Here is a 24,805-nt window from a genome sequence, read left to right on the forward strand (position 1 = left end):
GGTCACTGCCCTGGCTGCCTTTTCAAGACCATGCAGGGACCCACAATAACATACTAAGACGTGATGACCAAAAAAGGAGGTGAGAGGGAAGACTATCAGACTGGAAGAAACTAAAGTGGACTCTGAAGACCCTGCGTTTGCAGGTGATGATGGGCAGGTAACCACAGCATTCCAACCATTTCAAGTGGCTTAGAGTGTAACCCAGTGTGTTCAGTGTCATAAGGGGCACGGGCCAGGGAACAATAAGGCTGGGAAGGAAGGCTGGGGTCAGGCTGCAAGTGTCTTAGCTTCCAGCTTAAGTTCATATTTTTCCTCTGCACATAACAGGGGGCCCCCTGAACATGTTAGAAGAAAGGAACAACAATTAAGGTAATTTTCTAAAGCAAGTTGACTGATGGTGGTAGGCAGAGTGTGCCAAAAAAGAAAGAGATCATAGGTCAAAAAATGAATTCTGCTACAGAATGCCTGCCAGAGAGTGAATGAGGCTCTCAACTGGGACAGAAGAACTAAGATGGAAAGGGGTGAGTGAGGAAGAGAAAATATTTCACCTGACAACAGTTGGATGTACCTATAATTACTGAGGGCAAAAGACAGGGAAGTGGTGATTTAACAGTCTTTGGCCTTAAGGAGTAGCAGGATGGCTATACCAGAGGACTGACTGGGTGTTACGTGTTCTGTTTTGTTTTGATTTGATCTCATATGATTTTACACGGTGGCTCTGAAAAAGACATGGTAAGTTCAGCCTCACAGCAGGAACTGGTCTATGCAAAACCAAACTGATGTAAAATAACAGATGCTTCATGAAGAGAGATCCTTCTCCCTACCAAGCTCTGTCTTATAGCAGCCACTTCAGAAATATGGATTCAATGAAGAAAGGGGGGGAGGGGAAGAACAGTCTTTCCTTTGGCACTTTCTTATAGTACTTACCACTCCTTACACTTATGTAATCCTTCTTTATTAAACTATCTAGTTGAGGCTGTAAGGCTGATCCTAGAAATTTCCCCTTTTTTCACACCAATTAGCACAAAGTAGTAGCACAAAGTACCTCAAAATCCCTAGAGAAAAAGAGAATGTTTTCTATTTAAGATTTTACTTATAGTATTTGACTCCCTGGAGGTAGAAAAGGGTGAAGACAAGGAGAAATCAAGGGCAATCAAGCCTAAATAAACTAGAAGTGCAGTTAAACAGCCAAGAACAGGCACAGAAGTGCTCATAGCCATGACCTTACTCTCTCCTCTTGCCAATATTAGTATCCCATTCCAGGCCAACTTTTCTCCAGGACTCTTCCATTCTAAGACTAGGGGGTCAAAAAACTCAAAACCATTAATTCACTAACTTTTGTATAATTAAAATAAAATTACACATGGGATGCCTGACCGGCTCAGCCAGGAGAGCGTGCAACTTTTGATCTCAAGGTTGTGAGTTTGAGCCCTGTGGGGGTGTAGAAATTACTTAAAAAAAAAAAAGAAAAAGAAATTACTTAAAAACCCTTAAAAACATTAAAAAATAAATAAAATGAGAATACACAGGGAAATTTTGTAAGTATCAATGATAGCAATTTTATTCGAGGATCATCAGGACTAAAGGGACTCAGTGGAAGAACAGGCCAGCACTTTGTGTGGTCTATGATATCTTGCCCTTTCTCCTCACAGCTACAGCCCATAGTGGGTTACTGACTGTATCTGAATGGATGAGCACATGAACAACCAAACTAATGGCTATTATTACTATACCCCCGATTCAAAGCATTAACTTACTGGGACGTTATTAATCCTCATACGACTCAATGTTCTTCTATAATAGCTGAAATCGTTCTGTATGGCGGGATTTGTCATCTAAAGAAGACATTTATGAAAGAAAAATGTATTATGCACCCTAAATAACAGTGTAATGATAGTGTAAAAGTGAAAAATCTATTAGATACAGTTTTAACTAGTTAAGTAACACTTCCTACTTTGTAATACCATTTTAAGAACTAAAACTGGTATCAGCCAAGACAGCTTTTTGTATCTAAATTATATAACATTGTACTTAGTCCTTACTGAATATATAAACCATGTAGACTGTTTTACAGTCATGATTCATATACTTCCCCTTTTCAATAATTTTGGGTAATACACTCAAAGGTTTCTCAAAGGCCAATATTACCAAATAAACAAAAACAAGAAGAAAAAGGTAAGCATTTGTTTTTAATTATTACAATAAATTATGTGTATATGAAGGCAATCCTCAGACTAAAATTTTATATATAAATCCTTTGTACTCAAAGTATTAATAAAAGAGAACAATTTCCTGTTATGCAATCATAAAAGGCTGTAGTTAGGAATCCATCTCCTCCATTTATCAGACAAGGTCCCTAAGGTCTGGAAAGTCAAAGGACCTGCCTTATACCTAGTTACAGTGACAGAGCCTCAAGTGGATCAGGTCTCCTCATACAGAAGTTAGTACTTGTTTCTTTACCTTCAGTCCTTCTAACAAAGGGAGGATGGGTGTACAGGGAAATAGGAAGAGAGATAGAGAGATGAGGAAGAAGGAGGAAGGAAGGAGAGAAGGAAAGAAAGAGGGAGGGAGGGAGGAAGGATCTTAACATTTTTATATAAAGGGATCCTGAAAATAGGCTAGTGATGAGCAGAAAAGAAAAAATAATATTAGAAAAGGTCAATATTGTTCTAGAAATATTTAAAAAAATGAAGCTAAGTGAAGACTGAGTATTGGGTAATTTGCTATTTATTTTCTACGCACGAAATATATCAAAAGACCTGTTATAACATTTAAATCTAGTTTTCCATGTTTCACTTAGGACCCACAAATACCATGAAAACACACTTTGACAAAGTCACCAGGCATTTCCTACAATGCTCACTGAAAGGCTCACAATGCCCATGCACTCAGGGGCAGCACAAAGTCCTACCTTGAGCTCGTCGAACCGGAGTGTGAAATGAAGGATCTCTGCAAACTGTTTGGCAAGAGCCTGCTCTCGCTCTAGATGCTGCGTGGGAGAGTATGGGGTACTTGTCAAGGCTCCCAGAAGACCTCTTAGTGCTGCTTCTAAAGAAAGGAAGATTAAAATGTTAAGCTGTATCTCCCTGATTTTTGTTTATTAAAAAGCGAGCTATTTATAAACGTTATGATTTTAATTCCCATAGAAATAAAGTCTCTTCAAAAGTTGTATTATCTAAATACAATCACTGAAATTGAATAGCGTTTAACAGAATAAAAGCCTTAAAGAAACCAATTCGGTTTTATAATTCCATAAACCCCAAATCAAAATAACGCAGAATGTAAACCTGAATTAAACACCAGGATCAGCACTGTGCTGATTTTTATGAACTGGTAAGGGTTACCTACAGCTGAGTTAACTTCTTCAGTGGCATCATGTCCACACAGTCAAATCTCTACATGGCTGGGAATGAATTACCAACTTCTCATATTTTGAATATGTTGCTTATTTATAAACACAAATTGCTTTTGTTCAAATACTAAAGGAAACAAAGTATTTGGCTTAAATTATTAGCTTCCTGAATGTCTGAGAACTTGGCATCTTAGAATCACGATATAAATATTCTCTAATTCGTTATATAAGATGATCCCTTCGAAATAATTGCTCTTTTTGGAATGTTAGACTAACATATACCGTGTTTTTTTTTTTTTTTTAGATTTTAGTTATTTATTATTAATGAGAGACAGAGAGAGAGAGGCAGAGATACAGGCAGAGAGAGAGAAGCAGGCTCCATGCAGGGAGCCTGATGCAGGACTTGATCCCGGTCTCCAAGATCATGCCCTGGGCTGAAGGCAGGCGCCAAACCACTGAGCCACCCAGGTGACCCTACTGTGTTTTTTAAAAATGGAAATATTGGTGAAAGGGACCATAAGGAAAGGTGGGGGGAATCTGAGCAGGGAAAAATTAGAGAGGAAGACCAACCATGAGAGACTCTGGGAAACAGACAAACAGTTGCAGAAGGGGAGGTGGGTGGAAGGATGGGGTAATTGGGTGATGAGCATTAAGGAAGGCACATGATGCAATGAGCACTAGGTGTTATACTGTATGTTGGCAAATTGAATTTAAGTAAAATTTTAAAATGTATATATAAAATATAAGTGGAAATACTGATATTTCACTTAAAAAATAAATATCAAACTGGGATCCCTGGGTGGCGCAGTGGTTTGGCGCCTGCCTTTGGCCCAGGGCGCGATCCTGGAGACCCAGGATCGAATCCCACGTCGGGCTCCTGGTGCATGGAGCCTGCTTCTCCCTCTGCCTATGTCTCTGCCTCTCTCTCTCTCTCTCTCTGTGTGTGTGACTATCATAAATAAATAAAAATTAAAAAATAAAAATAAAAAATAAATATCAAACTAATTCACAGATTTTAGAATCTTGAATTCTAAAAATGCCAGATTCTTTTCAGAGAAAACAATTTATAATAGTAGATGGTGATCTGACACTAATGAATAAATGTCAGATTATTGAGTAAACAATAAATTTATGTCAGATCATCAATCCTTAACTTAAAAAAAAATACTAGCTCTACTATTTATGAAGACCCTACCATGAACTAACATCCCTGCTGTGCACATGACCTCGTCTTTTATGTAACTTTTACCACTGACTCATATATAAGCATTACAGATGGGTACATACCAAGTTTCAAAGAGTTAGACCCCCAAGGGTATAGCTAATAAATTCAAGATGTTTCTGACTCTGCAGTCCTACTCTTTCCACCATAATACACAATAAACTGTCTCTCAAATATAGCAACATTCTACCTAGTGTTCTGTAACCTTAAAAAACGTGAATCTAGGGATTACTACATAGTAGGTATTTCTTATATGTCTAACATGTATTAGTACTGAACTAGACACTACACAGATGTTATTTGTCATCTACACAGTAACTTCAAATGACAGTTCTTTTTTCCATAGCAAGTCAGGAAATGTACGGATTGTCTACTATGTGCCAGGTACTGGGGAACAGAAATGAAAGCCAACATATTCCCTAGGCCTACCTGGAGCGTGACTACACAGAGAAGAGAAGGACAAATTATTACAGTTTAACATACGTTAAGAAGTACACGATAGAATGGAAAGATATAAAAAGAGAACCTCACCTAGTTGAAGGCTCAGGAAAAAGCCCTCTAAGTAAGTGACATTTGGGCTGAAAGTGAAGTGTACACTAAGGATGAGCAAGAGGGCAGTGAGCCAGATCCTGAGCTGAGAGGAGCAGGACATAGCAGAGGAACTGCAAGAAGACCAACATAAGTAGAACAGAGATGCAAGGAGAGTAACCCAAGACTAGCACAATATGCATATAATTTATGTTCCATACCAAGTGTTCTGGTCTTGTCATTCTAATTCCCCTGGAGAAACTACTTAAGCATAATAGATTAATGTTTATGAAAACTCCACTTCATCTGCTATGTGTAGGATGGATTACAGGAGGACGGACGGATGGCATATAGAAGTATAAGAGTGGATATGAAAGCCAATTAAGAGGAAAAGTACATTTTAGCTATTTTGAAAAATGGTTTATTCATCTCAAGATTCATTCCATTTGTCAGTATTGATGTAAGTGCAAAGCAAAGTCTGAGAGAGAGGAGAATAGTAAAAACCATTCAACACACACGTGTGCGCATCCACACCCCAATACTGTTACAGGCTGTTGTAGAAAAAAAGAAAGTTGCGTTTTCTAGATTTATCAAGTCTCAGGGTTAATGTAACATTTGCAGTGCTCTAAAACTTTGGGGGATGGCACAGCCCCTCCCCTGTGGAGTGCAGTCCAGTCACTTGGCTCAGGTGGGATAGCTGGTAACCATGTTGGAAGACTTCAGTTCCTGAATGGCTGGAGCCCTCAATGGCAAATCTATGGAAAAAGGTCATCTAAAAACAAGGACACTGATTATCTGACTTTGAGGCACCTGCATCAGCCTCTCATCTTGGGAACTTCTCTGGATACAAAACAGTCCTACTGGTCTAGAATAGAATGGCCTGTGTCAAGAAAGGAATCAGAGACAGAAGATCCCAGAAGGTGGCTCAGGTCTCTGGCTGAGTTGGAAAGAAAGAGAGGTCAAAGAAGAGATGATGTAAGGACTGTGGTCTTACTGATGGAGCTCCTAAAACAAAATCATGTGATTAGGGTTCTTAGGAAAGATAGGTGACATGAAGAAATTAACAGGCTACTAAACTCTAAATTCTAGAAGAAATTAGCTGATAGATGAGTGCACAAAATTGCAAGGAAAAGACCAACTGGGAGAAATAATAAAGACAGATTAGGCTACAAAGTAGAATAAGGGAAAACAACTGGATGCCTAGGAAGAGGAAGTCCCTGTGGAAAGTGCTCCTTTTTTAAAAAAAATTTATTCATTTATTCATGAGAGACAGAGAGAGAGAGAGAGACAGAGACAGAGACAGAGAGAGAGAGAGAGAGGCAGAGACACAGGCAGAGGGAGAAGCAGGCCCCATGGCAGGGAGCCTGACATGGGATTCGATCCCAGGTCTCCAGGATCAGGCCCTGGGCTGAAGGTAGTGCTAAACCGGTGAGCCACCCAGGCTGCCCAAAAGTGCTCCTTTAGTACAGGAGAAACACCAAGAAAAGCCAAAGGAGTCTGTTTACTCTCTGATCATACAACCTTCAATGAGGTGCCTCAACTCAGAAAGCCTCGGGCTGAAACAAGTACAGGAACTATCCCAGGCCAGCAACGTTAACCTTGTCGACAAAGGTCACTGTGTCTTCCAAATTAGTCAAGAGATTCCTTCCCTGTGTCTCTATAAATATGCAAACTGGCAAGGGATCAGGATCTCTCTTCTGGGGTACACACCACTGTATATCTGTGATGCTGAAGCCAAGCAACTCTCTTCTTGGGACTGCAAGATTCTGAATGATCACATGTATCTTGACAGCTGGCGCTTTATGGGCTATTTGTAATGTTTATCCTCACCTGTGGCTCAAGTAGGAAGAGGAGAGAGGAGGTTTAGTGGATATAAACCAGATGGTTCACCAGACTCAGGTCCAGAAAGGATACTGAAGCTCATGTGGTCAAGACCACACAACCAATACTTAGCAAACAGCAGATTTTAAATAGGAAGCTATGCCTCCAAAGCCCAAAGTCCATTATTATTGCTTCTCCTAAATACCCAATACATATTTGATACAGCAGATGTGTTTAACCATTAATTCATCCCTCACTCACTCAAGAGACAAAGAGTTTCTATCATATGTAAACAAAGATGTGCTTCTGTCAACAAGGAAACTGGAAACATTACTAACCAGGTTACTGGCAAAGAGATGTAAACTGTCCTATGTTAAATTTGTACTTTGCTCATAACTTTACAGAGAAGTCGCTAGAGTTAATCAAAGATCCAGGCTCTGACAGGATGTATGAAAGATGACAGCTTCTTGCTATTACCTATGTTACAAATACCATTCTGCTGAAATGGAACACATACCACTAGCCTGATTTAATTCCGATAGTTAAAACATAAGAAAACATGGAAGCCTAACTGGTTCAGCCTAGTTTACAATTATTCTTTTAAAGTAGCGAATGCTAAGAGACTAAGATGAGCCTCAGGAGGCCTGAGCACCATCTAAAGACATATAACTTCAAAGGCAGCTAGAAACTAGCAGTGCAAGAAACACTCTAAAGATGAAGGAGTAAAGATAACCACAATTAGAAGACCTCAATGAGGTCAATGAGGTCACAAAACTATAGACCTATAGATCAAGTATAGATACTTGATCAAAAAGGCTGGCAGTGTGAAAGAACTGTTGCGCTTGAGAAAAGAAGTTATAATTCTTATTTCTAGTAAGAAAAGTTATACCAACACTTCTATCTCAACAATCTGTACCTTTAACAGTCTGTACTTCATCTAAGGAAAAACAGCAGTTCTCTCAGTTTTTAAAAAACCTAGGCATTAAAAAGAAAAAAAAAAAAAATGAACCCAGCTTTCAAGCAGGCTGCAGACCAAGTGGCCCAAGTAGCTGATATGAAGGTATAGACAGCCAGATATAAAAAACTAGGAAGTGATAGGGACCTGCTGGACACTGGAAAGCACAAGCCCTATGGTAGTGCAAAGAAATGCTTTGCCACAGAGATCGCTAAAGCCAACTGAGATGCTGCTGACTGACCAATCACTGCCTAAGCTACTGATTTTTCCCAAGCATCTAGAGACTTAGAAACAACAACAAGATACAGAACCCAAATAATTACCCATTTTTAAAACTTGGCAACTTCCATCTTTCAAATGACTCCAGGGACTAATTGCCTAAATCTCACCTGCTCTGCCTCCTTCTTTTCCAATAAAGGGAATTCCAATTTTGCTTACTCACTGTATGGAAGGCACAACGCTGATCTCTGAAGAATTTTTCCCATACTAGGGAAAAAGCAAATGATTTCGAATGCTTTTTATTTTAATAACTCCCTAAATACCTGTGGGCACATCATCAACTTGCTATTTCTCTTGTACTATTTTAGATACACGAACTGACTGTAATCAGTAATGATCTTTAAGAATACAAGAATCTAAATAGCCCAAGGGCCTGAGGACTAGTTATCACATATGGGACAGGATTTGCTGTAGAGATGGAGAGAAATTCTACCAAGTGGTTTCTCATACTAGGATCTTTTAGGCTACAAAAAAAGAAATCAGTCATTTCCTTGTGGAAGATATAATTTTTTTGGGAGAAATGATCTAAAGAAATTAAAGACCTGGGTTGATAGGGATGGTAAGATTATGCTGTAATCTTACAGTCTAACAAGACTGCTGTACCTATGTAGCATACAAATTTAGCAAGGTGAACACAAAATATTCTATATTAATTCCTTATCAATATATGTCTTTTTCACTAGGGAAGTCATAATTACAAAACTTTCAACTTACCTAACCTCTGAGAAAATTCATAAAATGTCTTTAATTTGCCTACTAGTGGGACAACTGCACCCCAAGCCTTCTCTTGCAACTTCTCATCTGCTGGATGCTGGATTGCCTTCAAAATCCAAAGAATAAAAAGAGTTAGAGTTTTCAAAATCAAAACAGTATTATTTTTACATTAAAATATAGGTTTCAGCAAACATAGGAAACCCTGGTATACTCAATAAAATATGACCAGTCTTTCAAATCATTAGGCAATCTTTTGTGAATATAGAGGGTCACTCCCAAAGAGATGGATTTTCTTGCTTTCATCTTTCATTTGTTTAATCTTTTATGGAACTTAATGCTTTTTTCAACAATCTGGCTTGGTTTCTCTAACATCTTCAAACAAGCTAAACATGCTATTTGAAAGCTGAAACTCGTAACCAAGATGGGGAGAGCATATGGGGGTCCTTATAAACATTATCAGGAGGTTATTGACATGTTTAGATTTTCTCAAGGCATTAGTACTCTGACTCTATCCACCTCAAACTGAAAAACAAGAGAGCAAAATAAAATTGAAACCAGATAGATTTAGGGAATGCTTTGATAAATAAGCTACAAACTAAACAAATGGGCTATATATTACTTACATAATGTGCCTTACAAAAGCTTGCCACTATATGCAAATTTTCTTGATTTTTTTTATATAAAATCATTTTTTTAAAAACCTTTTAAATCTTTTTAAAAGATTGTATTAATTTATTTGAGAAAGAGAGAGAGCATGAGGAGGGGAAGTGGCAGAGGGAGAAGCAGACTGGGAGGGAGCCCAATGTGGGGCTGAGATCATGGCCTGAGCCCAAGTCCAATGCTCAACCAACTGAACCACACCCAGGCACCCTTATATAAAACATTTTAAAATGATGTTCAAACACAACAGAATTCTGAGGTGAATCGCATTTATGTGGCTACCTAGAATTTTAAAGAAAACCTGACATTACATATAACACTCCTTCTTTCACATGAATACAAATATTTCAAAGGGACTGTGATACTATCCTGACATACACAAAAGTGTTCTTTTAGCCTCAAGCCCCATCTCAGCAATGTTTTTTTTTTAAATGTTTTATTTTTTAGCAATGTTTAATATCAAGTAGTAAAAATCTATTTATTATTCAGGAAATAGATGAAAATTAAAATTTTCTGTTCTGTTCCTGAGAATCATATTCAACTTTTCTTACAAGGATCTAAAAATTATTTTCGGGACACCTGGGTGGCTCAGCAGTTTAGCACCTGCCTTCAGCCCAGGGTGTGATCCTGAAGTCCCAGGATCGAGTCCCATGTTGGGCTCCCTGCATGGAGCCTGCTTCTCCCTCTCTCTTTCTGTGTCTCTCATGAATAAATAAAATCTAAATAAATAAATAAATAAATATTTTTCAAAGTATCAACTCATTCTCATAATATCAAAATGCTCTAGCAAACATTACCCACTTTCACAACTGAGTTAACTACTTCCCTAACCCTGCCCTGCCTCGATTTAGAACTGAGACATTGGTTTTCCTTTTATGACAACATGTTATGGTTCTCACTCTAATTCCTTCTCCTTTCACATCAGTTACACTGTGTTAGGCAACATTTTTGGTATAGCACCCAGCACACCCCAACATGCAGAAGGGCACTTAATACATGTCAACAGTGAGAGTGTCGTGGAGCAGATATGGTAACTCATTTTCAAAAATATTAACCCTGTACAGATATATCAAACAGTAGTGAGGAATTTTTATTTCCCTGACTAGTGGTTCATCCTAGAGAATAAGCTTTATTTAATAGATTCTGTATTAAAACACTATTTAAAAAATATGTAATTCCACATCTTAACCATAGGTTTTCACATTTACCTTCCTCTCGAATGATAGTTTTTCTGAGAATATTTTCTAAAATGTAAGCCAATACAAGAGTACAAAGAATTCTATAAATCTTATTTTACACACTGCCAAAGTGACCTCCAAAAAGGCAATCATTTTATAATAGAACTTGCATTAAGACAACCAGTTCCTAAAAAAAAAAAAGACTACCTGTTCCTTCATAAAGCACCCAATAACTGAGCTTTTAACAATGTATTATCATATATAACTGCATGTCAGTGATGTGCACTTATTAGTAAATCTGAACAGTTTTTTCTATTGTCTGTGTTTTTCCATAGGTAGAATGGTTGTTCTACCAAGTTTATTGGTCTTCATATTGACAGTTACTGCAGTTACAGCTGTTCTTTGTATATTTGTATATAATCAGTTTTTATTTGTACCTTCCTTTCTTGTTTTCCTATTATTCAGAAATTTTTTACAGAGTTAAACCCAAACATCAATATGCACTCCTCAGTGAAAATTTCTTCAAATGCTTGAATAGTTACACACTTCATCTACAGAAGACACAAATGTGGTTTTAAGAGTTTTCTAGCTTACATATTTTTTATCTATTTTATTTACCTAATTTCTCTGTCTTTAATTCTTTTACCAAAGAATTAATGAAGGTACCTTTATAATAAGTCTCAAAGCCTGGTCAGGTGAATCTCTTCCCATCTCTTGTGATTCTCCCCTTTCCTTTTAGTGTTGTTCTTCAGTGTTATTTTCCTATATAAACTTTAACTTTGTGACATTTATTTACTTTCCCGCCTGATCAATCATGAATGCCACAAGCACACTTGCACCAAATGTGGCTACAGCACTAAATTGGGTGATCAGAGTATCCAAGGACAACTCCAACCTTTGGTCATTGCGTCTAAAGTTTCTGGTTTCACAGCTGAGTCCTCTTTGCAATGACTTCCTATGTAAGCTTTTCCATCATTTTCCCCTCTTTTGGAAGATGATAACTGCATTCAATTAAGTCAATATACACATTTCATTAAGTCAGTATAAAAACTCTGCAGTGAGCCTTCCCACACAGAAGCAGAGTAACCCTTCACTTGGTTAAGTTAAAAAAAAAAAAAAATCCTAAAGGCTCTAACCTTAAAAATAGGTAATAGTCTATAGCTCTACAGTGAATGAGATGTTTTTTCTTTATTGTTTATGGGAGACAACTATAAAAAACTGATCAGAATTCAATTATAAAATAAATTTTAAAAGAAACGATATAAAACTGAATTAAGAATAGTATTAATGATAATCAATATGGAAACACCAAACATAACAAATTGTGAATTGTTGTGACCTATAAGGAAATAATTCATTAATTAGTTAATTAAGGTCTTGTCTAATCATTTAAACCTTCCATTTCCACAAATTTTTGATTTTTTGAAATATGTTTAAACGTTCAGGACTTGAATTTTACAGAAATGATTACATGCCTTCATTTACTAAAATCTTAAGGTTTCACTTAAACTAATGATATTGGCAAGATTCATCTAAGCTCTTCTATTTACTTCTGCAACAGTTACTAATTGCTTCCTAAACACTGTTTTAGGTGCTGATGACACACAAATTAGTAAGAAACCAGGGTTATGCTCCTCAAGCTGTAGGTGGTGGTGGAGTTATCAACATTAAATTTCAGAAATTTTTAAAAAAAGCGATGGTTACCATAAAAGAAATGTGTACAAAGTACTGGGGCAACAGAGTAAGGGGGAATTAATTACTGGGATGTAAAGGAAGGAAAGTATATGTGCAAGACATTCAGGGAACAAACAGTCCAGAGCAGGAGAGGTAAAAAATGGAATGCATGTTATCTATAATTTCCCTCAGCTAATGATATTACCAGTGGCTAATCTAAACCAGAAACCCTGGAATCATTTAACTCCCCTTCTCCCTTATATTAAACATTCAGTCAATCACCAAAACCTGTGACCCCTTAGTCCAAAACTAAATCGTCCTGAATCATCTGATGCCTACACTTAATTCTGGCTTCACTAACACTCCGTATGTCATTAGAGGAATGGAGCTGGATGGATATGGACTGTAAACCCAACACTTTGACAACCTCTGCACTGTTATACACATAATAAAAGAAGCATAAGGGGAGGGGGATTGAAGAAACACGGCAATGACCTTAAGAAATACAGTGATGAGAAAGAGATAAGGTCCAGAGGCTGGGTGTTTCTTTTGGTGGTAGAGGCCACCGGAGTATATTCTGATGGGAAGAAGTCAACAGAAGAAAAAACACAGAAGATGTAATTAAGAGAAGAAATAATTAAAAGAGTAAAGTTTCAGAGGAAGATGCAGAACAAAGGTAAAGAAATTAGTCTTGATAACAAGTAGAGACACAGCTTCTTCTGAAAAAGAGAAGAAGTGGAATAAGAGATGGACAGAAGCCTGAACAAGTTCAGAGGCTCATGACAAGAGAATTGAGGCGACCACACCAAATATTTGCTCCATGGTATAAAGTCATCAGACAGAGTCGGGGGGAGTCCAGACCACAAGGATGACAACAGCCTTCTCCCAGAAGCACAGGAGGAGTGGAAAAAAAGAGTAGCAGGACAAAAGGCCACAAAAAGTTACATTCTCTCTTCCTCTCCAAAAGTATAAAGAAGTATAAAAAGTATAAATAGTTCCCCATGGATACTGTAAATTTCAGGTGTAAGAGCAACCAAAAAATAAATTTTTCTTTAACATACATAAATTGCATATTCACAGAACAGTTTTCCTTTTATCCTTGAATCACTACAACCACTTTTGAAACAATGCAAATGATCATTCTTTAAATATAATACTTAATATGCAATAGAGAATTCAAAAGTATGTACAAAGAGATTAAGAAGAAGAAGGATGCAGTGAATTTTAGTCTGTTGGAAAATGTTTAAACATGCTTTACCTCTCGTATTTCATGGCCAGCTCCTCTATATGATTGCAAATCCTCCAAGATACCTTCTGCATCTTTTAATACTACATTCACCTGATTATAAATTTCCTTCTCAGACTCTGTAGGCTGGGCATCTAAATAGCAGGAAAGCACAAAAAAAATTTACAGTCACATGATTTTTTTTTTTTTTAGTACACATATAACTCTAAACAATGAACAATCTCAATTTCTAAAGATGGCTAACATTTTATTCAATGTTAACTTTACACTTCTTAGAAAACAGAAAAGATTCATAATTTTTCCATTACTTCTACATCTGAAAAGCTAGCCTCATGTTTGTAAATATCACAAAGAAGCAAGGGACCCTCCAACATGACTATTTATCTTAAGTTATAAGTCATGACTAGGTATATTAAATGAACTTCAGAATTGTGAATTCAAAATTTAAATTGTGGTAGTGTTAACAATCAATTTTACTACTCTAGTAATCATTATCAGCAATGAATGTATATGCATGAGTAGTGATTTTTGTAATGCAAGAGAAATGGAAAGCCTACCTTGTTCATCTACGGTTTAAGACTGAGACTACTTTATTTTCCTATAAAGTTCATTTTAATGACCTGAGTTTCAATATAAAATAAATTAAAAACTATTTTAAAAGAATAGTTGTTAGATGCTCCCTTTTTCTAGGGATCACTTTAAATTCTGTGCCAACTGAACTTCTCTGCTGATGAGCACATGGACAAGACTCCTGTGCAGAGGAGTTAAAATTATGACACTGCTTCAGAACAGTGAGGCAGGCTGCTGAAAAACAGATACTTTCAGCTATAATACTGTCACTGAAATTTTGAAATACTAAAGCAAAAACAGGCTCCCCACATACTTGGGGTTGAGTGAGAGAAAAATGAGGGGAAAATTATAGTCATAAGAAACGTAATCAGGAATACAAACATATGGGCATTTCCACCACCTGTAGTGTTAGCCACAGAGCATATGCTAATAGATGACTAAATCTGGATTTCTCTCTCCTAAACTCAGGGTAACAGAAATTCTGTTTTTAATAACTTGGTCATTTGTTTTTCTAAGGATAAATCTTTTTTTTTTTAATTTAATACAATTCTTTTTTCCCTTGGATAAAAATGGGCAATCTGTGTGAAACGGGGTTTTTCATAAATCTTTCCAATTACACCACACTCGGTGCTACAGATAAATTGCTACAGCAATAAGGCACTAAAAATGATAAATATTTCGATTATCATAATGTTTTAGAAAGAATTGTGTTGGCTGAATTCCTCCACAAAAATTTTTCTTGGACAGGGGAGGCAGATCAAACTGATAGTATGAATTGAGAACATTTCTGACAAATCCCTTTGTCTAGCAATCATATAAGACTAGTACTTAGACTTTTCTGCACCCACTTTACCTCCACACAAATATACAATGTATTTATTTCTGTCCTTAGAAAATTTAAAGAAACAGTTCACACATGAAACTTAGGAGAGTCCAGATGCCTAGGAACTGTAACTTTATTCTGCACATGAGGCAGGTCATAATTGAATTCCACCTATTGAACCTGCCAACTAGTCAAAAATATACCTTTTTTTTTTTTAAAGCAACAGAGTACTAACTTTTAACTTCAACATATTTAAACACTACTACAGCAACAATAATGGAGTAACATTCATGTGCAAAGCCAAATTAAGAATCTGTGTTCTCATAGGTCCCCTATTTTTCAAATCTCCTTTCAGAAATCATCTATTTTTTTAATAAAAATAATGTGACAAAATAATTACGCAAGAGGAGCCAAATTAAAAATACTCTATATCCAAAGCCATAAAGATATTACTAGGAGCAAATACTAATATTGGAGCTAAATGATTTTTTAAAAATCAGGGTTTCACATTTACCAGTAATAATTTCTCACATTTAGCCAGACCATATTCTCCAAAATAAGAGACACACTGAAAAAAAGTACACCTCATAACTTTTATACTTACACCAGATGCAATAGAAAAAAGTACTTTACTTTTTTTTACATGCAAAACAGCAGTTTTATTCTTTTTCATATGGAATTGTGAAACTACAGACATAACATCAATAGTAGACACATATCATAGTTTTAATTCATGAAGTGGGAATTCATGACAAAGGACAATATTTTGACTGTTATATATCAAAAGATACTTGTGAAGTTTGCAAATACTAAACTGTATTTTTAGTGTGGTGACTAGCTCTTAACAGAAAAATGTGACACTGAGACTTACATACAAAAGAAACATTATCAAGTAGACTTAAGTAGACCTTGGAAGTGGTTAATAATTATTAAAAGTTTAGTAAGCACCAAGAAATTTAAAAATAAAGGAGAAGATTCCAGTTCCCCCTAAGGGTGGAAAAAATACCCAGCACCACACTGATTAAACATTTTTTAGACTGTCACAGGAAAGTCACATTTATAATTTTGAAAGCTGCTGAAGACTGCTGTAGAAATGAAGACAAACAGCAAGTAGCAGACAGGTAATAAGCACTACTTTACTGAGAGCAAGTCATGCAAAAGGGAGAAATACTAAGGAGGGAGAAAGACTATAAAGCATTTTTCCAAAAAATGGTATCATATAATAAAACCAAGACTTGTCACTTTGATTTTTCGTGGCAAAGAATGATGAAGTTTATTACTTGAAGAAAAAAATATCACTTAACCAGTTGACAAAAGGACATTCGATTGCAAAATAAAGTATTACTGAGAGTAGGAGTAGTTATTACTCATCAAACTTAGTTCTTTTTTTTTTCAAGCTTAGTTCTAACAGCTGTTTAAGGGAAAGCATGTTTCAGTTGCTCTTATTGTTTGAACGTCAAATTAAATATTGTAATTTCATACAGGTTTGCTATTAAAGAATCACTGAAAATAACTGCGAAAATTGAATGTTATGGTCCAAAAGGGGGCAGAGATCAGCTTAGCTACAGAAGTAACAAAAAGCAAGTCACATAAAAATTGTGATAAGCAGCCGTCCTGCTTTAATCTTGCACTCACTCATTCAGTAAATATTTACCATCTATAAGTTTCATCAAAACAGGGACCTCGGTGTATATATAGCACATACACTGTATAGGATGTCATCTCAGTCCCGAGTAGATTTTCTATAACAAATACTTGGTGAGTGAATGAGAAGGTAGAGATATAAATACACCTCCAGCATGAGTTAAAGGAAGCTATTATGCATTTTTATCTCTGTATGAATATAATCCTACATGATTTTAGAAAAATAAATATAAGAAAATGCCACCAGTATAAAGATATTTCAAAGTACAGGGCAAAAGCAACTGAAAATATGCAAAAAGTAAAATTGGAAAATAAAGTTAGACTAGAAGAGTGGATTTCAATAGTTTCACAAGGTTGTGGGGGACAAGTCACACAAAACACACAAGAATTAGAGGAAATGTATGACTAAATGGAAAGGCACTTTAACAAAAAATCAGAGAAAGTAAGATTCCATTCCTCATTGACAAATGACTACCTCTATCAACTCTCCTGTTTTGGTCTACCTGGAGATAAGTCAATCAATTCAACAGATACTGAACTCCTATCATTTACAAAGCACTATGTGAAGGCTGGAAGGGGACATAAAAATAAATAGAAGTCCCTCTTCTCCTAAGAACCATAATTTAATAAACTAATAAGATATAGTAGTTACTCAGACTAAAGATGTGTCACTAGAATCAGCTAAGTCGTTATCAAATAAGAAATTCCAAAAACTAGAAGAGGCTATACTGCCCCCAAGTCAGTACTTTTTATATGCTGCCATTAACATAAACTGCTGCCAAATTTTATGGGGCAATTCTGGGCTTATACCTTAGTTGAACCATTATTCTTAAAATAAAATCTTATCATACAGGTATAATTTAAGAAAAAGGCCCTCTTTCTAATACACCTTAAGAGTAGACAACAATATTTCATTGAACACAGAATGTCATTTCATGCCTTAAGGCTTTTGTAGATGCTGTTCCTTCTTTCTAACAATGTCCTTCACTAACTTACCCTGAAACACTCTAAGTCACCCTCCACAACTCAACTCAAAGGTCACCATCAGAAAGTCTTCTATAATATCCCATCTACTCACGCTAGGTATCCCTTGGGATCTACACCTTGAATAGTAAAGGATATAAAGGAAATTTTTAGTTTGTATTTCTATCTCACTAGATTGAGAACTCCCAAAGGCAAGGACTGTATCTTAGTTATCTCTGCATCCCCAGCATCGACTAGCCAGTATATAGGAGGCAAGCCATAAATGTTTGCTGAACTGAAATGAAAAACCATGTGTGTGCAATGTATGTGAACTAAAGGAGTAGTGATTTAAAGACATCTTCATTATGTCAACTACAGAGATTAGATTATGTCTTACATGCATAAAAATACTTAATTTGTATACAATTTGATACAAAATGCCAGTATATCTATCTGTATGGAATTAATTCTCTAGCTGCCCAAATAGATACAATGATAGATTTAACTACTAAGAATGATGGAACAGTAGTAAAGCCAAATTACTCTGGTAACCTGAGTATTATTTTTCAACCAGAAACAAACAACGTAGTAATAAATATTCTACTTAATAAAAGAATGTGGCTTTATTCTCAGTAATCACAAAGAACTGGCAAATCAACTATATGGACAATCTTGAGTCTGGTATACAACTGTTGAAGACAGGACTCATGTGCTGGGTGCTCAAGTCACTGAAGTAGTCTAAAGATAAAATAAACTTTTGGAAATGCATATATCCAGAAGGAGGCAAATATGCAAATAGATGAGCAATAAAACTAAGAGAACTCTAATGATGGACTCAAAAGAAAACATTTCAAAATCCAGGTAAGAAGGAAATGGGCAAACTGCGGCCTAGTATACAACAGAACATCAGGTGTCTAACAAAGTTCTACACTGGCTGAAAAGGCAACAAATATCACCTTTCACTTTTCATCTGCTTTTAATACATTCACATTTCATATGTAGTTCTTCATTATTGGCTATTGGTGGTGGTGGTGGTATTAGTAATTTTAATCTACTCCTGCCACTAAATTAGATATTTAAATTTTAAGGATAATGGTTCAAACCCTCAAAGACTGTAAAACCAAGACCAAGTAATATTTAAGATACTATAGTAAATTCATGCTTCTTACTTGACCACATGATGCTACATTTATAAAAAGATCAAGTGCCAAGTCTTGAACAAGATCTTGACTGTATGAAGCCAAGATTCTGCAAATGTAAGGAATTTGAGACAGAATAAAAAGGAGACAGAATAGCAGAAAAATGTACAAGACCAGTTTGAAACAGATGCAAATAAACTAAAATACAGCTCTAATGTAAGTTGCCTCATCTGAAAGAATCTTCAAGTAAGCAATCTGCTTAACATCCCCAAGCTGATTAAAATTCATGCTGAACATGCATTTAAAATGGCACTGTTAAATTGTTGAGAAGGGTCAAGAAAACTAATATTCATTTAAATAACATCTTTAACATTTCCCCCTAAAAACCCAACAATTTAATATGGTCCTGATAGTCCCATTACTCTTCTTTGATAGCCTATACACAGGACCCAAATATAACAGAACATTTATAGGAATGTAATAAAAGTAAAAAAACGATAGAAATAAATCAGAGACCACAAATTATTCCATAAAATGGGATAAACTACAAACTGATTCATATGAACTACCCTGGTTCAAAGAAAAAATATATATAAATTATTCAAAAAATAGAATGTATTATGTAACAGAAGTTGATGGAAAATGCAATGACTCTCTGGGGATAGATTTTACGGGACTTATTTGTTTTTAAAACCAGAAAAGGTCTTAAATTTTAAGAATTTAAAAATCTGTTCAAATGTTTTAATCTTGAATAAAAATGCATGGGCTCACACAACTTAGAAACTTCTATCTCTTCACCCTTTCCTAACAATTTTCTAATAATGATCAGTTAAAACAGCAACATTCACACTGAAACAACCAATTTAATATCATTGTTCCCAATTTGACAACCAGATAAGCTAAAGCGATACAGACAGCCAAAAAGCAAAAGCTTTCCAACATGCACGGGGGTCAATGACACTTACCTGCCACTCTTAGACCATATTACAATAGGTCATGCAACATAAAACAAACAGAAGGCAAATTACTTAAAGGTCTGTGAACCTATTATTTTTCTTTTTATTTAGAGTTAGAAAAAAACGAATTCCTGAAATACATACATATAATGAGTTTAACTTTTCAAATTAATTATCTGTAAAGATTAAATAATTAAGGTTCACACTTACCTTTTAATATTATGCCCAAACTACTGAGCTTTGAATGGCCTTCATGAACAGATTTGTATTTAAAATACTTCAATAGTCACAAAGAGTAATTAAAGCCTAGTCAATTTTTTTCAACTATGATAAATTTTTCCCCAAATATTTGGCTTCTATTAATAAATCTTGAAGTAGCATTTGTCCTTTCCACCAAAATTTTTCATAAAAATGTTTTCATTAGAGTATCTCCAATTATAAAATAATGTTCAACTAGGAGATAGGACTCTCTTATAAAAATTCAAATAAAAACATTTTATCACAATTTAATCTATAAAATATAACTTGCAGTTCTAGAAGGCACCAGAAATTTTACTCAAACAATTCATAGCTCAGTCATGCAAAGCAGTTAAGAAGATGGCAAAGTGGAAACATTCATTTAGTGCAAGACAAACGCAGTCTACTGCAGGCAAAGAGAAATAGATATAAAATCATCTTCTCACTTTCAAAATCAAGGAAAAAATTTGGCCCCTGCTCAAGGTCTGTGCATGTCAAAACTTTAAGAAGATTCCCCATGTTAAGGTACCTGTCAAGACAAGAATGAGAAAAGAGAAAATATCCCTTTATAAAAAAGAACATCTGAATTTTTTTTTTTTTTTAAATAGTAACAGGGAAAATGTTCATTAGGCCATGAATTCGTCCTTCAGGTTACCCAGACTGTGCTCTGGCAGGCAGCAAACCGGGTTCTCAAGGTGTTGATATGTAGGACCTAGAGGTGAAATGTGGTTTTCCTGTACACAATGGCACAATTGTTGCTCTAATTCTTCTCAAAATTCTCCCAAGACAAGTTTCATTAATGGCCTTATAATGAAAAATTCTTTAAGTATTCCAATAGTGCTAGTTTTCTGAAAAAGAAATTTCTTATCAAGAATTATTCACATGTAATCTTGTTTAATATTGCACTGAAACAACAATTTATTTCAAAGCCAAATATTAAGAGTTTTGGCCACAGCTCACCTTTGCATTTCATCTTAACATAGCAGAATGTTCAACTTACTTCCTGCATGCCATTCAATAAAGCATAGATTTCTAACCAAATTTGATTAATAAATTTGTGGAAGCCGTTTAGAGTACTGATTCTGGATATGCAGCACGACACCGATTTTCTCTAAGATTATCATAGGATTCTGAGCAAATACATTGCTGGGCGTAGTCACCAAGGCATACTATTAGAATGTTCATCATAAGGCTGCTTGCTTCATGGACTAATGAAAGGACAGCACTGGCTACAGACTCAACATGATTTTAGCAAATGAAAAACTAAAGAATTATACATATGATGGTGATGTTTGCCTACGATTAAGAAAAAAATCATGCAAACTTTGTTTGATCCCCATATTTTATTAACAAATATTCGGGCCAGCCTTCACTGCGGTGTGACTATAGATCATCTTTCACCTTTACCATTATGCACCAGCTGTGAAGGGCTAAAGAGACTTACTTTCAAAGTCCAAGAAAAAATGTGCTGCATTGTGGTCTATGTCCCTGGTTAGCACCTTAATGAGATTACCCATGCCAGCAAACCTAAAAATAAAAATGGCAACATCATTTAGTTCCAGTAAAAAAAAATTTAAGCAGAGGCCTGGGATTCGGCAAAGGCTGGCTTGCTCATAATTACCAACAGGTGCAGGTTTATATACTTCTGGCATTGAAAATTTGGAACAACAAAAGCACATTTGGCTCTGAGTTTATAGCCCTTTCCCTCTTTTCCACATATCAAAAAAGTTACATAAAGCAAGACTGGAAAAAAGATTAGATTTTTACATATAACTTGCAATATTTACATTAATCAATGCACCTATGCTAGTGTTACTCCTTTAAAATGTTTGAGGCATATATTCTCAACTTAAATTAACATCAAAAATAGATCTCTCAAGTAAGTAAAAACTATTATTTTTAAGTAAGAGGGATATTTTTCTCCTTGCAGAATCAAACCCTATTGGGAATACTAGGAAGATAGTATTCAAACCACATTTAACCATTAAAGACTGAAGGGATTTATCAATTGACCCATTTAAAGAATTGTACCACAAATAAACCAGTATTTCTGACATCTTCTATACTCTTAAAATTACTCAGATTTTTCATTATTTAACTCACAGACTGATAATTCAATAATATCAACTATATACAAACATACAAAGTGTATAACTGGGAAGTTAACACAGCAAACAAGCAAAAGGGAGCCAGCAATCATCAAAACTAGTTAAGTTGGCAGAGGAAAAACAGTAAAAATTAAGGCATCAGCATAAATCTTGCCCCCAAATTTGCCATGAGCCAGTGAGGATGAAGGTGGAAGGAGGTGTCAGGAACATCCAGGAAACCAGGTTCAAACCATAAAGTTGCAATAACTATAGGGAAGGCAGACTATGATACCACAGACACCCCTCACCCTCCCTTCTACCAGTTTCAGTATTTTTTTCCTCCCAATATTGAACTGCTAGCAAATATAAATGAAACAAAACATAAAGGTAACTATTTTTATCAATGAAAGAACACATATTATTACTCACTCCCATTACAAACAATCTGAAAAGAGTTCGGACTTCTGGCATCTGTGCTGTCCATTCCCCTCTCTTCTCTCACCTACTCCCTGGACAGTAGCATACCTATCTAACTAACTTTGTGCTTCCCAAAGAGGAAGTAACAGTACAGGCCTAACAGTTACTTGCTTTACAGGTCAAAGTGTGGGGGAATGACACACACACTTCTTAGAAAATGTTAAAATTTATTCACAAATGTTAAATTTATTTCACAAATGTTAAATTGATTCACAAATATGATAAATACTGAAAAGTCCTCTCTCTTTTAAAACAGTATTATTCCTCCAGTGGGAGAGGTCAGAATCTTATTTTTGATATTAAAATCTTTATCACAAAATTTCACTGGAAAGATTTTGTACAATATTTTATATAGATAGATAAACTGAGAGTAAAACTAAGAGGGAAATATTTCATCCTAATTATCTTCTACACTACAGAACTTTAATTCTATGCTTTTTTATTACAGGGAAAATATAAGCATTTTCTCAAGATCATCACATCCAAATAAGACCTCAAACGGGTTACCAAATTTATTCAAGAGTTGTTTTTTTCCCTTTGGAACCATTTGGAAATAGACTATTTCACAGCTTTAATTTTTAAAAGCTTTCACATATATATGGAATATCTGTTTCCAAACATATATAAATTCCTTCACTAACAAGAACGGAGACCAAATATACACAGAATTACCTAATAGTATCAAAATTTCAACTACAAATGGAAAATAAGCACAAAAAAAGAACTGTAATTGTCCTTAAGAAGAAAAAGGCAACACACCATTTGGTGTTAAGAGTTTACTTCTATGAAATCAGACTAGAATTCCACCTCTAGCTGACCAGCTGTCTGACCTTGAGGATGCTAGTTAACCTTTCTGGGCCTCATTTTCTTCATCAGTAAAACATACATACCATAGAAACTATTTTAAAGGGTTATTAAGAGAGTTCAGTAAGATTAAAGCACTAATTTAGCACAGTGGCAAACAGAAAGCGTGTGATAAATGTTGGCTACTGTAACTATAGCCTTAAAATTACAAAGTAATTTCTGAAAAATAATAATAGCTGTATACTTTAATACAAACTAGTCAATTTATTAATGAATTTCAATGTCATAAATCAGAGTAAATGACAAAACTAATGTTTTGCCCATTTATGTCAAGGATATTGCTGAAATGCTATCCTAAAATTAGTCCTATGAAATTATCATCAGGTACAGGAGGAAGGGAGATTAGGTTTCCTTACCTCTTTACTTGTATGAATACAGTCAATCCTCAAGGAAAATATTCAAAACTAGCCAAGTTTGTCTGTTCCATTTTCCTACACCCTCCTCTATAAACTTCTTCCACTATTGGGTCCTTCTTCCAAGGCACCCTAGCCTAATGTGACCTTAATCCCCTAAATATGCATCATACTTGGTCTAGACCTAGTCATTCTCCCCAAGTATCCCAAAATTTAGAATTTCTTATCTCTTCAAATCCCAAACACAGAAACTTAGTTTGATAATAACCCAGCTTATCTGGTACAAGTTTCTCAACCTCAGTACTATTAACATCTGGGGCTGGAAAATTCTGTTGTGGAGAGGGGTCTGTCTCATGTGGTAGGACCTCTAGCAATATCCTGGGCCTGTATGTACTAGAGGCCACCAGTAACCCAAAACACGAGTTCTGACAACCAAAAATGACTCGAGATATTACCAAATGTCCCAAAGAGAATCATTCCTGGTTAAAAACCACTGAATGTAGTACAACTGCAGTCCAATGCATAAAGTTTCTTTACCATATAGCACTCAAGAAAGATCTATGTAGGGGCACCTGGATGGCATAGTTGGTTAAGCATCCAATTCTTGGTTTTGACTCAGGTCATGATCACAGAGTCCTAGACTGAGCCTCGCACTGGACTCCACACCCAGCATGGAGTCTGCTTGAGATGCTCTCTCTCTCTCTCCCTCTGCCCCTCCCACTCATGTCCTCTCTAAAATAAATAAATAAAATATTTATAAAAAATCTATGTAGGCAAAACATACTATGTGCGCCTCTTTAAACAACACGGAATTCAGGGTGCTAAGGTGGCTCAGTCGGAGAAGCATGCAAATTTTGACCTCAAGGTCGTGAGTTCAAGCCCCATGTTGGGTATAGAGATTACTTAAATAAATAACCACGGAATTTTTCAAAGATCTGAAAATAATTCGTTATAATATTATCATGTGTTGTATCTTTTTAATAAGGGTAAACAAATCAAAATCATATCCCTGTCTTGCATACTTTTTAACTCTAGCCAAAACCACAACACACAAAACCTCTTC

The 24,805-nt window shown here is 35.7% G+C and overlaps 1 protein-coding gene across 13 annotated transcripts in view; it reads right to left on the reverse strand.

The window, feature by feature from the left end:
- CYRIB (CYFIP related Rac1 interactor B) overlaps positions 1 to 24,805 on the reverse strand; it is a 147,877-nt gene that overhangs the window by 11,382 nt on the left and 111,690 nt on the right. For 4 of the 13 annotated variants that reach the window (XM_077847260.1, XM_077847258.1, XM_077847259.1 and 1 more), the window contains 5 exons: positions 21,406 to 21,488; positions 13,642 to 13,763; positions 8,872 to 8,977; positions 2,912 to 3,048; positions 1,758 to 1,835 (listed from right to left, as the gene is read on the reverse strand). In XM_077847260.1, the coding sequence (XP_077703386.1) occupies positions 1,758 to 1,835; positions 2,912 to 3,048; positions 8,872 to 8,977; positions 13,642 to 13,763; positions 21,406 to 21,478 (516 nt within the window). In that variant the 5' untranslated portion in view covers positions 21,479 to 21,488. Of the gene's footprint in view, positions 1 to 1,757; positions 1,836 to 2,911; positions 3,049 to 8,871; positions 8,978 to 13,641; positions 13,764 to 20,407; positions 20,491 to 21,405; positions 21,489 to 24,805 lie in introns of all 13 variants that reach the window. The other 9 variants (XM_077847253.1, XM_077847251.1, XM_077847252.1 and 6 more) reach the window with 4 other exon arrangements.

Source organism: Canis aureus, chromosome 14 (assembly GCF_053574225.1).
Source record: "Canis aureus isolate CA01 chromosome 14, VMU_Caureus_v.1.0, whole genome shotgun sequence".
Lineage (NCBI taxonomy): Eukaryota > Metazoa > Chordata > Mammalia > Carnivora > Canidae > Canis > Canis aureus.